Source organism: Pelobates fuscus, chromosome 2 (assembly GCF_036172605.1).
Source record: "Pelobates fuscus isolate aPelFus1 chromosome 2, aPelFus1.pri, whole genome shotgun sequence".
Classification (NCBI taxonomy): domain Eukaryota; kingdom Metazoa; phylum Chordata; class Amphibia; order Anura; family Pelobatidae; genus Pelobates; species Pelobates fuscus.
The window spans coordinates 257125923-257144213 of NC_086318.1; the positions used below are offsets into that span (position 1 = coordinate 257125923).

The window sequence follows — 18291 nt, forward strand, 5'->3', positions numbered from 1 at the left end:
GCATCTATCCCTTCTCAAGGGGGCCACCTATGGCCAGATCTCATGGTCAGACCATTCTCCCCTATCATTGTATCTGATGATCTCTTCCCCGCCCCAGTCACGTCCCCAATGAAGACTTAACAACCTTCTGCTCAATACCTCAGATATAATAAACAGGTTGCAGAAACACCTGGAGCGATACTTAACAGAAAACAACCACCCATATACAGCCCCAGCCATAATATGGGAAGCACATATATGTGTAGTGAGGGGAGAACTCATAAAAATAGCCTCTGACCAGAAATGCCTAAGAGATAGAGTTTGAAGCCTAACCCAGGAGATCAAAAAGCTAGAACAACAACATTCCATCGATCACTTGCTAGCAACCTATAAGACTCTGTTAATGACTCTGTTAACGCATGGAACTCACTACCACCTAAACCTCCACGCCAAGCGGAAGCTTCACTTAACAAAAACATACCTACTGCACCCATGGGGGTAAAAGCGGAAGGCCACTGGCCCACACACTGCGGCAAGGCAGACAGTCAACCTTCGTGTCTAGCATTAGGGTCCAGGACTCAGATGATGCCAGACATTATGATTGCCTTTACAAAATATTACACAGAATATTACAATCTCCGTGAAACTCCACCCGACCCTACTGACATACAAAGTTTCCTTCATAAGAGAATCAAACACACCATACTACCTAATGCAAAGGTATTCTTAGAGAGCCCTATCTCAGCAGAAGAATTTCTACACACAATTAAACAGTTACCGGTAGGGAAGAGCCCAGGCCCGGATGGATTTACATGCAAATACTATAGGATCATGTCCCAGACTCTGTCACAGCCATTCCTTAACGCCTTTAACGCAAAGAATCTGAACCACACCATCCCTCACTCTGCCTTAGAATCTAACATAGTCTTAATAACTAAAGAGGGGAAGGACCCAACCAATTGTGGGAGCTATAGACCCATATCACTAATAAACAGACATTTTCACAAAAATATTGACTGAAACCCCTACTTTCGGGACTTATACACATAGACCAGTCCGGGTTTGCCCTTGGCAGGGAGGCAAAAAATGATACCACCAAGATCAGCAACCTAATGCACTAGGCGACAACCACAGGCAGTTCCTCCCCCAGTATTCTGCTCGCAATCGACGCAGAGAAGGCATTCAATAGGGTAGACGGGTCCCTAATGTTGGCCACAATGAAAGGCTTAGGTTTCGGGGTGAGGTGGCCGGAATGGTTGGGAGCAATTTACTCAACCACCATGGCTAGACTGAGAATTAATGGCAAATTATCTGAACCAGTGGATGCCCTCGCTCCCCCCTGATTTTCATCCTAGTACTGGAGCCATTCCTACAAGGGCTTAGGGACAGCCAGATGATCCTGGGCTTTACTATCAATGAGGCAGAATATAAGGTCTCTGCTTTCGCTGATGACCTTTTGTTTATGGTCGTGGACCCACAAGATTCCCTCCTCCATATACTCGAAGAAATGTCGAATTACAGAAATGTTTCCAATTTCCAGGCCAACCTCACTAAATGTGAGATCCTCCCTCTCCACACCACCCCTGAATTAGAAACTCACCTCAAAGACTCTTTTGAATTCAGCTGGTCCAGTAAATCCATCAAGTACTTAGGGGTACATCTACCCCCTAAACTAGGTCGCCTCTATGAGTTAAACTTTCCCCCTGATCCTAAACGCAATCTCCAAAGATTTGAATAGATGGCACAAACCGGGGTTCTGTTGGTTCAGTAGAATGAACATAATTAAATAAACGTGCTTCCGTGCATCCTATACCCACTCCAAACTTTTCCCATTGTAATCCCAAGGACATTCTTTGACATGGTATGCAAGACCATCACCACTTTCCTATGGTCCCACACACATCCCAGACTGGCACACTCTCTCCTGACAACACCTCGCGCAGAGGGAGGGGTGAATCTACCGGACCTAAATGTGTACCACAAAGCCATACACCTAACCAGAATTTATGAATGGACGATGGCCCCCTCACCACAACAATGGCGGACAATAAAAGAGTCTTTCTTCGAAGCCCCCATACAGAAGGCTCCCTGGCACAAATTAGCCCTTCCCTTATTGCAGCACAAACGCCACCCAACGATTGCGGCCACACTTAAAGTATGACCTTGCACAACAACGAGGCCCTGTCCCAGTTTTCATCTCCACTATACCCAATCACACATAATCCTCTCTTTGAGCCAGGGGTTACGGGCAGACTACTAGACTCAAGCCGAGGGTGGTCCCAGCTCCGGGAGGTGGTGCAAGACACCACTATAAAACCTATAATTATTTATTCAATAAAACCTCTAAAAGAACTTGTTACTTCCTACAGGGATGCAACAAATGCATTACTCACAACTGACTCGCTTTATCCAGACCATGAAGCTTCTACCAAGGGGGGCTAGGAAACTCATGGGCTTTCAAAAGTTATGCACTGAGCACCCACTTAAGCATAAAGTGCTCTCGATAATGTACAAATTTCTGCTTAAGACTAGAGCACCTAACCTTCCCCCGTGCACAGGGAAATGGATTAACAAACTCCAAATTGAGCTCTCCCCACTCCAGTGGAAGGAAATATTCATGAGGGCCCACAAAGCTTCTACATGCACAGCCACACAGGAGGGGAACTACAAAAGACTATCCAGGTGGCATTACACACCTGCTAAACTACACAAACTATTCACTACCGCACAACATACCTGCTGGAGATGCCAGCAACCAAACGCCCACCCATCACACATATGGTGGGAATGCCCACAAATACAATCATATTGGAAACGAATATTCACGCTAATTAAACGTATCACAGGTGAAACAGTACCACCCTCCCAGGAATATCTATTCTTCCTCCCCCAGATATGAAGAAACAAGCCCTAGCACTAACCTAACACCTACTTATGGCAGCAAATCAGTTGATCCCAGTAAAGTGGAAACATGCAAACCCCCCATCCATAAGGGAATGGATAAGCAGGGTGGAGGGAATAAAACAAATGGAGGAACTTACATATGCTATTTACAAAAACCACCAGACATTCCAACTCATCTGGGTACCATGGAACGCTTTCCTAGAGGAGACAGCCCTTTTAGACCAAGTAAAACAAGTAGGGAGAGTGGATAGGTACAGCATAGGTAACACAGACAATCACATAAATGAATAAGGTCACTCCTCAGACTGCTACTAAAGAATTATAATTCATGTCCTAGCCCACCCCTCACACAATGTTATAGCTTCCAGGGGACAACAGGAATTCTATAACTAAAATACACCCGAGCACATGCATTATCGGCACTATAAAACCTGAGCACAGCTGGCACGTATAATAGTCAGGAATACCGCAACTCTTAGACTTATGTGACCTCTAGATGTACGCATTTAATCTGGTAACATTACCGAATGTGTCCACGATTTTGGTAACGGAAGATAGATAGTGAGACAACGACTACTGCATGTAACTGTATGTTATTTCTTACAATGCTCTACTTTCGATTTTTATTGTCAGTGGATGTTGTAAACTATTTTTCTTTGTTTATATAAAACCAAATAAAAATAATTGAATACAATAAAAATAAAAAGACTTCTAAATGTGATTGCATCCCTTTTCTCTATATTTCCCTTCCTATTCTTATTTTAATCTGTCAATTTATTACCCCTCATTCATCAAACTCTCAATCTAAAATCCCAAAATATATATTGATAAGGGATACATATTCTTCAATTAAATGTATCTGAGTGTTTCAACAGCTAAATCTGATTTTTTTTAAATTTTAATTTATAATTTTTTTATTGCAGCATTGCAGAGGAGTAACAATATGTCAATAAAAAAACATGATGCCACATTTGTGTGCAACAGAGTATTAACATATATGGAATTATGCTGCATCATTTAAGGGGTACATAGTGTCAGCTAAGGTACTTTAAGTTTTAAGTTAGAATTATCACCAGGGAACCCATATTGTTAAGTCAGTGTTAGCAGGTACAGCCTAAGTCGCAAAAAGAAACTTAAAATATCGTAGCCTAGCAATTCAAAAAGGTTCTAAGGTAATGTCAGCTGTAAGTTGCACATTTGAAAAGAGTTAGCTGATACTAAAAGTTACGACACACTCTTACATATGGAGAGGATATAAGCTCATCGGGAATCCTGTACATAACAGCTGGACATGCTATAATCCCTGCAGTTAGGTCATCATTGTTAAATAACTCCCTTAAATAACTTCAAAGTAAAGTAAATAACTAAATACATGAAATTATACAAAACATCTGAGAAACATGTAAATGGAATGCTTGAAAACATGTCTCCGGCATGGGGCCAGCGTATGAGCAGTCCGCTTCCATAGTATACTCAGGTGACTGCTGAGGTAGAAGCTGTTGGGCTCGTTGGTCTGCTTGATCTAAGGTTGAATGATTTAATCTTGCGTTTGTCCCAAGTCTTAGCAATAGTGTTAGTTTTTGGCTCTTGTACGGGTCTGGTTGAGGTGTTTGAGGTGTTCACCAAGGAGATGTACAGCGCAGTATGGCATTTTTTTTAATCTAATACTTGGGAGATGTGGATGCATTTCTCCTCATGTAGCACTGATAGTTTGCGCCCTGAACCAAAGCAATATGGGATGTCAATGTCACAAAGTAGTTGTGTCACCGATCTCATTGATTGTCGCCATTGCACTGTGGACCTGGATAGGTCACTTTAAAAAGAGAGGTCAGCTCCCTCGAACCGGTGCGTATTAGATGCATGGGTTGCCGCTTACACCATCAGTTTGCTGTGGGTTGTTTGGGTTGTCTCTTGGGACTCCCTCCAGGGCTTTGGATCCTTTGGGTATTCTGAAATAGTGGTCCACCAATGCAGTGTTTACTTTAGCTGAGGGAAGGATGGAGGTCAGTAAATGCAGTAAATAATGGGGCAATTCTCTGTCATCTATCACCTTGACTACACCTTTAAGACGGAGGTTGCATTGGCGTCTGGCGTCCTCCAGAGCTGCTACACTGCTCTACGAGGTTTTGTTGACTTGCTTCTTCAGGTCAACATTATTTCTCAGGTCAATCTGAGAGTTCTGCTGAGTGATGTTTGCCTAGATTTTTTATATCTTCTCTGAACAGTGCAACTAGAGACTTTAGATCCAGAAGGAAATGTTGTATATCACCCTGACTCACTAGAATAAATTCTGGTGACAGAGGAGGCTCAGCTGGAGTTTTCTCTTGTCTAAAAGAGTGGTCAGATTCCTCATTCTCACTATCTTCTGATGTGGAGTCTGGGACTTTCCACGCAGGCACCATTTCGACAGGCCGTGTTATAAGTATACTATATTTTTAGAGATCGGGGCTGCTTCACTTTGGCAGGGCTTGGTTTTTCATCTTATGATGTTCTTGAGCTTTGTTGAGCTATCTTTATTCGTCTTGACTTGCATTTGTCAGTCAGTAACCCCCGAGAGCACAGGGTATGTGCGTCAGCTTCAGTTTGCAGTAAGCAACAGTTGGAAGTGTATTACATATAATTTTTTTTTCATTAATAAGTCTGCTCCCAGTGGCGTATAGATCATTAATTTATAAGTGTGATCTGATAAAGCGAAATCATTCCTTGTTGCAAAAAAAAGCAAAAAAAAACAAAACATACTTTATCATTTTAAAATGCAAACATTACTAATTAAAATTATACATTGTGTTTACAATCCTACATTTCTATCCTAAAAATGATCCTGGTAAAAATGCATGACTTATTTTTTTGCAAAATATTATGTAAATCATATGTTTTATGCAATATTGTAGGAACCATTTTGTCAAATATAAGAGGTCAAATTTCATTGTGCAAAAACATTTTACCTGAGTTAGAGCCAGTTTTCTGTACCGGACTACTTAGGGAGATAACTGCAAGAAAGCAGGATAAACATTTTAGACAATGGAACAAGTAAAATAAATAAAATATTTTATATGGTTTTGCTCCTATTTGTGAATGCCACTTTATCATATTTCAGTTTCAAAATTTGAAGAAAAAAAATGCATTTGCCTTTCAGGGTGTTCTTTCTCTCAAAATGTTCAATCGTTATAAACATCCTTAATATTATAGTTTGCATACTATTTATGGTGTATTACTCTAGAGATTTATTCACTAAACTTCAAACTCTAGAGAATTTAAATTAGAATGGCAAAAATTCGAACAATTCTACTTGCTGGAAGGGCTTGTCGCCCACTAGAAAAAGCTAAAACGGTGACCAACTTCTAATATAATAATAATAATAAAGTAAACTAATCCTAATGTCCGTATATATGGGGATCAAAGAGCATACACCCTAATGATAGACGTGGTAAAAACTGCCAACATATTACAAAAATAAGTCTCACTTGACTCAGGTTAAAAAAAAAAAAAAACACAGGAAAGAGCAAGAAAAAAATAAACAAGAAAATAACTTTATAGTAGTCAGTCCCGAAACATATAACATCTGTGATTTATCCTCCATGGCAAAGACACTGCATGGGAAGGCTAATAAGCAGTCAGCCCAGTTTCTGTATGGTGCAAAAGACAAATGGAACAATTCTCTGGATATCGCATGATCTTGTAGCAGATGTTCTTGCAGGCATTTGTAGTGAGACCCAGTAAAGTAAAGTAAAGACCCAGGAAAGTATCAACATCCAAGAGGGATGATAGTTTAAGTTGAGAGTCATCTCAAGGACAATGATAAAGAATTCCAGTAAGTCTTAGTCATTTAGTAACAGGCAGCATAGACTGATGTCACTGTGAAGTTTTCCGAATTAAGTATGTGACTCAAAGCTTATTGGTTACTTCCCCTTCACTGCACTCATAAACCTACATTTGTCAGCAAGAGATATACATTGAATATTCACATGTCTAGGTGCTGAATCCAGAGCCTATGGCTAAAAAAAATAATTCTGCAAGCACCACCCAAAACAATATTGTAAGCCTGTTTAAGGAGGAAAATGAGGAAGTAAATGAGAGAGTTCCTCTGTTACGTTTTTCTTCCTACCACTGTCATTAGGGAGATCTATCTTTAGTGCCTGTGTGGGACATTTGATGATGGTTGAAAGCAGTTTCCACTGCTGGCACAGTTTGGTGGGAATCAGCTATGTTCCCCTCAGTAGATTTAATACATCCTTGTCAATTTCTGTGGAAATTTGCTAACAGTTCTCTTATAATATATCTTGAACATTTTGTTTTGTGGCTGGGATTTTCCTGTCTCTAATAACTATCTAGACTGGGAGATCAGAAAAGGCGAGAAAGGTCCTCCATGCTGCTGTTTAAAGTCAAGACTTGTGCTACAGGTAGCTCTGTTTGTGTGAAGGCTATCTAGGGAAGAACCATCGCAAGGGTTATTTACTAAAGTGAGAATTCCAAGTGAGTAGCCTAACCGAAAGCATACAATGAGGGAAAAAAGTATTTGATCCCCTGTTGATTTTGAATGTTTGCCCACTGACAAAGAAATGATCAGTCTATAATTTTAATGGTATATTTTAACATTGAGACAAAATAAAATTAAAAAATCCAGAAAAACACGTCAAAAAAATTCTATACATAAAAAAAAACAAAAAAAATTTCCTCTGTGATATCTGCCCCTCCCTCCCCCTACTTTTATTGGTACATACCCAAATGTGTGTTTGTTTTTAGTTGAATATCTCTCTTATCATCTGGGAATCTTCCTATTCCCTAGCTTTATTGCAGACCTATTTGACCCTCTTGCCTATCTTTCCTACAGTCTGAATTTAAACTTCCGTGCCTCACATCAGAACAGCACTCATGTTACCTTCAGCTGATCCAGTTGCAATAAGCTACAACACTGGACAACATTTAATGCTGCACATTTTCCTGCATGTTCAATCACTCCCTCTCCTCTGACACATTTCCTCTACCCTTCAAACATACAACTGTAACCCCAATTCAGAAAAAGCCCAACCTCGACCCTAATTCCCAGTCCAACTACCCCCCAATCTTGCTACTGACGTTTGTCTCCAAGATCCTTGAGAGAGCTTTGTATGTGAGATTGATAGACTTCCTTGAATCCAACTCTCTGCTTGACCCACTTCAATCTAGATTTTGTGCTTGACACTCTGTTGAAACAGCTGTGACCAAAGTATACAATGATCTTATCACTGCTATATCCCATGGCCACTACTCTATCCTAATTCTCCTCGACCTTACTGCTGCTTTTGACACTGTTGATCATCAACAGCTTTTTCTCATCCTCTGTAATCTCAGTCTACGAAATACCGCTCTCTCCTGGTGCTCTTCCTACCTCTCCAAGTGCTCATTCAGTGTATCATTTCTATGTTGATGACATGCACATTTATCTGTCCTCCCCTTATTTCTAACCACCTCTTTTGACTTGTGTCTTTGATTGTCTCTCTGCTATTTACAACTAGATGGCTGCTCATCTCCTTAAACTGAACCTGTCCAAAACAGAACTTCTGGTCTTTCCACCCTTAAGTGTTGATACACTATTGTCCATATCCCTCCAAGTCAATGGCGCTACCATCCACTCTATCTCTCTGGCTCGCTGCCTAGGTGTTCTCTTTGACTCCGACCTCTCCTTCACCCCTCATGTCTAATCAATCGCCAAATCCTGCTGCTTCCATCTTAAAATCCCTCTGTTCCTGTGTGTCCAACTTGTCTGGTTACAAATACATGTCTGTTAGTCCACCCATTCTACTGCACTACAGAACTTGTTGGTGCTTTATAAATACTACTAATAATAATAATTTGGACGTCAATCAGTGAAATAAGTATTTGACCCTTTTGACTTAGTACTTGGTGGCAGAACCCTTGATGGCAATCACAGAGGTCAGACGCTTCTTTTAATTGGCAACTAGGTTTGCATACTTCCCAGGAGGGATTTTGTCCCACTCCTCTTTGCAGATCCTCTCCAAGTCATGAAGGTTTCAAGGCTGATGTTTGGCAACTTGAACCTTCAACTCCCTCCACAGATTTTCTACAGTATTAAGGTCTGGAGACTAGCTAGGCCACTCCAGGACCTTAATGTGCTTCTTCTTGAGCCACTCCATTAGTTGCCTTGGCTGTGTGTTTTGGGTTATTGCCATGCTGGAATACCCCTCCACAACCCATTTTACAATGCCCTGGCTGAGGGAAGGACTTTCTCACCCAAGATTTGAATGTACATGGCCCCATCCATTGTCCATTTGATGCGGTGCAGTTGTCCTGTCCCCTTAGCAGAAAAACACCCCCAAAGCATAATGTTTTCACCTCCATGTTTGACGGTGGGGATGATGTTCTTGGGTCATAGGCAGCATTCCTCCTCCTCCAAACACAGAAAGGCCTGTACATGTGCTTTCTTGAGCAGGGGGACCTTAAGGGTGCTGCAGCATTTCAGTCCTTCACAGCGTAGTGTGTTACCAATTGTTTTCTTGGTGACTATGGTCCCATAATTTTTTTTAATTAATAAGTCTGCTCCCAGTGGCGTATAGATAATTAATTTATAAGTGTGATATGATAAGGCAAAATCATTCCTTGTTGCAAAAAAAATAAAAAAATAAAAAAAAACATACTTTATCATTTTAAAATGCAAACATTACTAATTAAAATTATACATTATGTGTACAATCCTACATTTCTATCCTAAAAATTATCCTGGTAAAAATGCATGACTTTTTTTTTTTGCAAAATATTATGTAAATCATATGTTTTATGCAATATTGTAGGAACCATTTTGTCAAATATAAGAGGTCACATTTCATTGTGCAAAAACATTTTACCTGAGTTAGAGCCAGTTTTCTGTACCGGACTACTTAGGGAGATAACTGCAAGAAAGCAGGATAAACATTTTAGACAATGGAACAAGTAAAAGAAATAAAATATTTTATATGGTTTTGCTCCCATTTGTGAATACACTTTTAATGGTATATTTTAACAGTAAGACAAAATAAAAATAAAAAATCCAGAAAAACACATACAGGGAGTGCAGAATTATTAGGCAAATGAGTATTTTGACCACATCATCCTCTTTATGCATGTTGTCTTACTCCAAGCTGTATAGGGTCAAAAGCCTACTACCAATTAAGCATATTAGGTGATGTGCATCTCTGTAATGAGAAGGGGTGTGGTCTAATGACATCAACACCCTATATCAGGTGTGCATAATTATTAGGCAACTTCCTTTCCTTTGGCAAAATGGGTCAAAAGAAGGACTTGACAGGCTCAGAAAAGTAAAAAATAGTGAGATATCTTGCAGAGGGATGCAGCACTCTTAAAATTGCAAAGCTTCTGAAGCGTGATCATCGAACAATCAAGCGTTTCATTCAAAATAGTCAACAGGGTCGCAAGAAGCGTGTGGAGAAACCAAGGCGCAAAATAACTGCCCATGAACTGAGAAAAGTCAAGCGTGCAGCTGCCAAGATGCCACTTGCCACCAGTTTGGCCATATTTCAGAGCTGCAACATCACTGGAGTACCCAAAAGCACAAGGTGTGCAATACTCAGAGACATGGCCAAGGTAAGAAAGGCTGAAAGACAACCACCACTGAACAAGACACACAAGCTGAAACGTCAAGACTGGGCCAAGAAATATCTCAAGACTGATTTTTCTAAGGTTTTATGGACTGATGAAATGAGAGTGAGTCTTGATGGGCCAGATGGATGGATTGGTAAAGTGCAGAGAGCTCCAGTCCGACTCAGACGCCAGCAAGGTGGAGGTGGAGTACTGGTTTGGGCTAGTATCATCAAAGATGAGCTTGTGGGGCCTTTTCGGGTTGAGGATGGAGTCAAGCTCCACTCCCAGTCCTACTGCCAGTTTCTGGAAGACACATTCTTCAAGCAGTGGTACAGGAAGAAGTCTGCATCCTTCAAGAAAAACATGATTTTCATGCAGGACAATGCTCCATCACACGCGTCCAAGTACTCCACAGCGTGGCTGGCAAGAAAGGGTATAAAAGAAGAAAATCTAATGACATGGCCTCCTTGTTCACCTGATCTGAACCCCATTGAGAACCTGTGGTCCATCATCAAATGTGAGATTTACAAGGAGGGAAAACAGTACACCTCTCTGAACAGTGTCTGGAAGGCTGTGGTTGCTGCTGCACGCAATGTTGATGGTGAACAGATCAAAACACTGACAGAATCCATGGATGGCAGGCTTTTGAGTGTCCTTGCAAAGAAAGGTGGCTATATTGGTCACTGATTTGTTTTTGTTATGTTTTTGAATGTCAGAAATGTATATTTGTGAATGTTGAGATGTTATATTGGTTTCACTGGTAAAAATAAATAATTGAAATGGGTATATATTTGTTTTTTGTTAAGTTGCCTAATAATTATGCACAGTAATAGTCACCTGCACACACAGATATCCCCCTAAAATAGCTATAACTAAAAACAAACTAAAAACTACTCCCAAAAATATTCAGCTTTGATATTAATGAGTTTTTTGGGTTCATTGAGAACATGGTTGTTGTTCAATAATAAAATTAATCCTCAAAAATACAACTTGCCTAATAATTCTGCACTCCCTGTACAAAAAAAACTTTCCTCTGTGATATCTGTCCCCTCCCTCCCCCTACTTTTATTGGTACATACCCAAATGTGTGTTTGTTTTTAGTTGAATATCTCTCTTATCATCTGGGAATCTTCCTATTCCCTAGCTTTATTGCAGGCCTATTTGACCCTCTTGCCTATCTTTCCTACAGTCTGAATTTAAACTTCCCTGCCTCACATCAGAACAGCACTCAGGTTACCTTCAGCTGATCCAGTTGCAATAAGCTACAACACTGGACAACATGTAATGCTGCACATTTTCCTGCATGTTCAATCACTCCCTCTCCTCTGACACATTTCCTCTACCCTTCAAACATACAACTGTAATCTCGATTCGGAAAAAGACCAACCTCGACCCTAATTCCCAGTCCAACTACCCCCCAATCTTGCTACTGACGTTTGTCTCCAAGATCCTTGAGAGAGCTTTGTATGTGAGATTGATAGACTTCCTTGAATCCAACTCTCTGCTTGACCCACTTCAATCTAGATTTTGTGCTTGATACGCTGTTGAAACAGCTGTAACCAAAGTATACAATGATCTTATCACTGCTATATCTCATGGCCACTACTCTATCCTAATTCTCCTCGACCTTACTGCTGCTTTTGACACTGTTGATCATCAACAGCTTTTTCTCATCCTCTGTAATCTCAGTCTACGAAATACCGCTCTCTTCTGGTGCTCTTCCTACCTCTCCAAGTGCTCATTCAGTGTTTCTTTTTCTGGCTCTGCCTCTTCTCCCCAATCCCTCTTTGTTGGTGTTCCCCAAGGGTCTGTCCTTGGTACCCTATTGTTCTCAATCTACACTGCCTCCCTTAGTAAATGCATCAGCTCCTTCGGCTTCCAGTATCATTTCTATGTGGATGACATGCACATTTATCTGTCCTCCCCTGATTTCTAACCACCCCTTTTGACTTGTGTCTTTGATTGCCTCTCTGCTATTTACAACTGGATGGCTGCTCATTTCCTTAAACTGAACCTGTCCAAACCAGAACTTCTGGTCTTTCCACCCTTAAGTTTTGATACACTATTGTCTATATCCCTCCAAGTCAATGGCGCTACCATCCACTCTATCTCTCTGGCTACAATACAGAGAAAAAAAAGAATTTACTTTGACTCCAATGTTCAAGCTTATGGGTGTCATATTAGATATCCTATATTAAAATTGGCTAACTTGGACTTGGGAAATGCTTAATGCTTAAACCTGCCACCCCTGACACTTTTTAATGTATAAAAATGTATAAAAACACAACTGACAAAATAAAGGTCAGATGCTTATTTTCAATACCAACAGGTGTCTGGTGTCTGAATTCACACTCCTTCAAGTGAACTTAAAACAATTTGGGCTCCCTTGAATATACCAAAGATCACATTGGATTATACTGACAGACAAATATTTCAGTTTTAATAACAATAACTACAGGAACAGTGATGGGCACAACAATTTCACCCCAATACACTAATATTTTCATGGTTGACCTAGAAAACAGATTTTTATGTACACAGCCCCATAAACCATATACATATTATAGTTACATCTATGATATTTCATAATATGGACAGAATGAGAAGAAAGCCTTGTAGACCTCCATAAATCATTCAATTCATTCCACCCTTCAATAAACCTTAAAATGAACTTTTCGAATCATAGTGTGAGTTTCTTGGACTGCACAATAACTGTCACCAATGGCACTCTCCATTAGTCTGTATATAGAAAACCCACAGCCACCTCCACAATTTCAGCTTCCATCCCCATCACACCAAAACAAGGTATCATCTACAGTCAGGCTATCAGATATCACCGCATTTGCTCTGACATAAAAGACAGAGATCAGCACCTGAGTACACTGTCAGAGTCATTGAGACAAAGGGGCTACAAGGAAAGGGCAATATCTAAAAAAATTTAAATCTGCCCTAAAAACAGCACAGGAAAGGTGCCTACAATACAGAGAAAAGGAAGCTTGACAAAGGCCCTAAGGGGTTGAAACGTTGCTTTTTGGTTCCTTGTTCTAATAAATATTGCCTCTATTTTGGAATTCGCTGGAGTGCCTGGATTATTTTTTATATTCAAAAGTCCTGTGCACGTTGACCGATATTGTTGCAGAGATGTCAGCTCTTCTGTCCTACCGCATTGGTTCCTGCAGGTTTCAAAAAATCAAAAAGTGGTGGGATTGATCTTTTGAAACCTGCAGGAACCAATGTGGTAGGACAGAAGATCTGACATCTCTGCAACGATATCGGTATATGAGAGAGAGATCTCATATATAATTATATATATATATATATTTATATATATATATATATATATATATAAAATATTTAAGGATAGCACTCCAAGGACTTTATATAAAATATTACTTTTATTACCTTCTAAATAAAAACGGTCAACATTTCAGCTTGATCCCCTCAAGCTTTCCTCAGGACAGAGCCTTAAATATGTTCTTGTGTTTTTGTCTGGACAAGCACCGGGCGTTATATTAGTTTTTTGAGTGGAGTGCAAGATTTGTTACTATTTTTAATAAAAAAAAATAAATAATAAAAAAAAAAATATATATATATATATATATATATACACACAAATCCTGATGCTGTCCTTGGAAAGATATGTCCTTATTACTCCTCTAGTGAGTAGTTTAGTACATATGGCCTACCTAAAGAGTGCAAAAGGAAGAGAAGACTGCTATACTATAATACCCTTTATTAAAAAGATTAAAACATATGTAGATAAAATATGCACTGATACATTCATAAACTAAAAAGTTTGGAGTGAAATATTCTCCCAAGCTATGACAAACTCTCAAGGTTTTAAATGATGATGCAATGTAAATCCTTAATAAGTCTTTGTGGCTTAAGATGCATAAATAATAGAGGTTCCAATCCTGTGTCTGTGGGTGTTTTGGAGTCCTTTTGATAGTAAGGACCAGAGCTCCTAATAAATCACTTAATCCGTGCTCGATCTTTACATTTTGTCAACTTCAGCGTCTCTTCGGTTTGTGTACTCTGTAGTGCCAGGGGGCTGTGGTATGAGTGCTCGTGTGATCCAAACTGCACAGTGATCATGGTGTTCAATCGTTCCTATGTATTTCCTAAGCCTTGTGCTCACTTCCTCAGGGAATGTAGATGAACACCGAACAGCAGCATCTTTACATATGTGAATGTGCCAATAATATGACCTTTTAGGTATCTCAAGTAGTAAAAAACATTTTTGATAGATTCTATCTCTATACAAGTACATTTAGTACAATACAGTACAATACAATGTTATAAAATACAAACACTGATTGTACAAAGTTCCTTCCTGAATATTTTTACAAAGATTGCATATATACATATGCATGTTTCAAAGAGATACTTCTGTGTCAGTATTATGTGTCTGTTCTGTGATAAACATATTTTGATTTGGATAATACTCTGTATATAATTAAGAATGTTATAATAGAGTTACATTCATTAAGTGTATGTTGCAATATATAGTGAACATTCTCAGAAAAGGGGTACTATACTTAACTGATACCCATTTAGCACAATGGGCTATATTGTAGCAAGAAGAGAGGAGACCCTCCCCAAACTTGACGAAGAAATAAATAAATGGAAAAACTGTCTGGCAGAATCCACAAGTCCAGAGGTTTACAATAATATCTTAAAAGAAATCCAATCCAAAGTAGATAAAATTGAGTTAAATACTATAGAAATAAAAAAGAAAAAATACTTAAGAGATACTATTGATTACGAGACAGGCAATGTAAGGGATAATAACAAAAATAAAAAGAATAACACACGCCAGAATACCCACCCTCAAAGAAAACAATACATCAAAAATACTCACTCTCAACGACCATACATCACCCAATATCAATTAGAAAGAGGTGGTAGAAATACTCATTCCCAACGTCAATATACCACTCAACATCAATCTGAGAGAGGTGATAGGAACACTAAATGGGAAAAAAGTAGGAAGTCGCCATACACTAATAAAGTAGAGCAACATTTAGATAGAGAACAAAATAGATGGCAGTCACAAAAAAGAACTCACTATAACAAGGTTGTTGAACCCCAAACAGGATATAACCACACACCAATCCATAAAAGACACCAACGCATCAATTATGAACCCATTGATACCACCACCAAAAATAAGGATCATAGAAAATATAGTGACGTAGTAAAAGAAGGAACCCAAAGGAAAGAAAAAGAAAAACGTTCCAATGAAGGGCCTTCTCACCAACCCCGTGACAAACCAATTTCCCAATATAGAGAACCAAGAAAAGAGAATATTGATACATCACCTCCCCCAGATACCCCACCATCACCATCTTTTTTCGGAGGGACTTAATACAAAACAGAAGGAAGTGGACAGACGATACGCAACCTTGGGAAACACAGGGGAAAAGACAACGATCAATGGAAGAAGAAGGAGACAGAGAAGAAAGAGGAAAACAACACAGAGAGAAGAGAGGCAAGACATCAATTTAGAAGGAATTTTTAACTTGACTGATAAAACCCTCACTTTAGAACAGGCTAACATTTTTAATAAAGGCCTTAAATTCGCCCCCACAGCTGATTTTAACTCTTTCGATTTTTTTGTTGACATGAATTTGTTTAAAAGAAAACTATGTCTTAAAAAATAATTCTGGACAAAAATTCATATATTAAAGAAGCAGATAGAATACTTTCGGATTCCTCAACCTATCAGAAATTAACACATAATCCCACGAACGAAACTATAAAAACCTTTAAGCAATATGTGGAGAAAGGAAAAAATTTAGGAATCCTTACTGACAAAGAGGCCGACTATTTGTGGATAGATAACCCCAAAATACCGGTCTTTTATCTATTACCAAAAATTCATAAAGACATAATCAATCCCCCAGGAAGACCAATTATATCCGGTATAGATTCAATTTCCACTAGAATTTCCGAGTATATAGACACTATCCTCCAGCCAATTGTCATAAAAAATCCCACATACCTTAAGGATACCATTCACGTCCTACAAATATTAGAAAAAACAAAATGGATAGAAGGCAGCATTTTAGTCACTTGTGACGTAACTGCGCTATATAGTATTATACCCCATAACAAAGGAATAGCAGCAGTGAAACATTTTTTAGAGAAATCGGATTTTAAGGAAGAGCAAATCCAGTATATTTTGGAAGGAATCTCACTAATTTTAACTCATAACTATTTTTGGTTTGAGAATACTTTTTACTTGCAAATCTGTGGAACGGCAATGGGCACCAAATTCGCCCCAAGCTATGCCAATCTCTTCATGGCATTTTGGGAAGAAGCATTTGTACTCCAGGGTCATCCATGGGGGGCGAGTTTGGTGTCGTATTGTCGTTTCATAGATGATATCTTTTTTATATGGACTGGCACCTTAGAGACTCTTAAAGAATTCATTTTATATCTTAACACTAACGACTACGGAATCAATTTAACCAGCACTTACAGTGAACATAATATAAATTTTTTGGACCTTGACATCAGGATTCAAGATTCCATGATAGTCACTAAAAACCACTTCAAACCAGTGGATGCCAATAGTTATATCGATACTAAAAGTTGTCATCATAAACCCTGCTCCTAGGAGCCAATTTTTAAGGATTCGTCGGAACTGTAAATTAGATAGTGACTACTTAGAGCAAGCCCAGTACATCAAACAGCAATTTATGGAAAAGGGATATAACGAAACATCTTTGAATCAGGATCTAGAAGATGTAGGTAAACTAAAAAGAAACCAACTTATTCAATACAAACCAAAGAAAATACTAACTAACACCAACGAAGTTCCTTTCATTTGTAACTACAACGGACACAATAAACGTATACATAAGACCATAAATAAATATTGGCACTTATTAAAAGACGATCCAATTTTATATAAAATTTTACCTTCAAAACCTAGGATCACATACAGAGGAGCCAAAAATTTTAAAAATATATTAGTTAAGAGCCACCTAAACCCCACTAAACCTAAACATTTTATTCAGGATCTTAAAGGATTCTATGGTTGTGGCACGTGCCTCCCATGTAGAACAACTAAACAAACAAGAAGACACTTTGAGGACTTGGAAAGTATTATTCAGAAACCGTATACTATCAAAGACCACCTCACGTGCCACTCCAAGGGTATTATATATATTTTAAAATGCCCGTGCAATCTCCTGTATGTGGGGAGAACCATTAGACCTCTCAAAGTGAGAATTGCTGAACACATACGTAACATTAAAAATGGCTTGGAAACCCATAGTGTGTCGCAGCATTTTAAAGAAATTCATAATCAAAACCCAGAGAATTTATTTTTCTGTGCGATCAAGGAGGTGAAACGAGACTGGAGAGGGGGCAATTATATTAGAACATTAGGGAAAGAAGAAATTAAATTTATATACACTTTTAAAACTCTCATCCCCCATGGCCTAAATTTGGATTTTGAAGTTTGCCATTTTTAAACACCCAGTTCCTTTTATAGCAGGTCTTCCCTTTTTTTATATAAAGGTTCTTCTTATTTTTAAGTCTATTTTAGGAATGTTTTAAAACTTATTTTACTCTTGCTTCACTATTAATAATTGTTTTACCTATATGCCTTATCTATTTAGTTTTCTCTGCACCATCAGATCTATATAGTAATTTTACAGTGTATTTTTAAATTGCCTGTTCATTTAAAAAATTGCCTATATTTGTATTTTGCATAACTTTTATCCAGTATATGTATTTACTTCATTTTTACTCTCTCTACTAAAACTCCGTTTTTGAGAGACCCGTTTTTGTACCATAATAATTGTTTAAAATGGACTGCCA

At 38.7% G+C, this 18291-nt stretch overlaps 1 protein-coding gene and 1 long non-coding RNA gene across 2 annotated transcripts in view; both read right to left on the reverse strand.

Annotated features, from left to right (window-relative positions):
- LOC134587165 (uncharacterized) overlaps positions 1-5875 on the reverse strand; it is a 56939-nt gene extending 51064 nt beyond the window's left edge. The window contains exon 1 of the long non-coding RNA XR_010086617.1: positions 5829-5875. This is a non-coding gene — a long non-coding RNA (uncharacterized LOC134587165). The remainder of the gene's footprint in view (positions 1-5828) is intronic.
- A 3821-nt stretch (positions 5876-9696) lies between these two features.
- The window catches only part of LOC134586284 (scavenger receptor cysteine-rich domain-containing group B protein-like), a 114110-nt gene continuing 105515 nt past the window's right edge, over positions 9697-18291 (reverse strand). The window contains exon 10 of the mRNA XM_063441771.1: positions 9697-9770. Within this exon, the coding sequence (XP_063297841.1) occupies positions 9697-9770 (74 nt within the window). The remainder of the gene's footprint in view (positions 9771-18291) is intronic.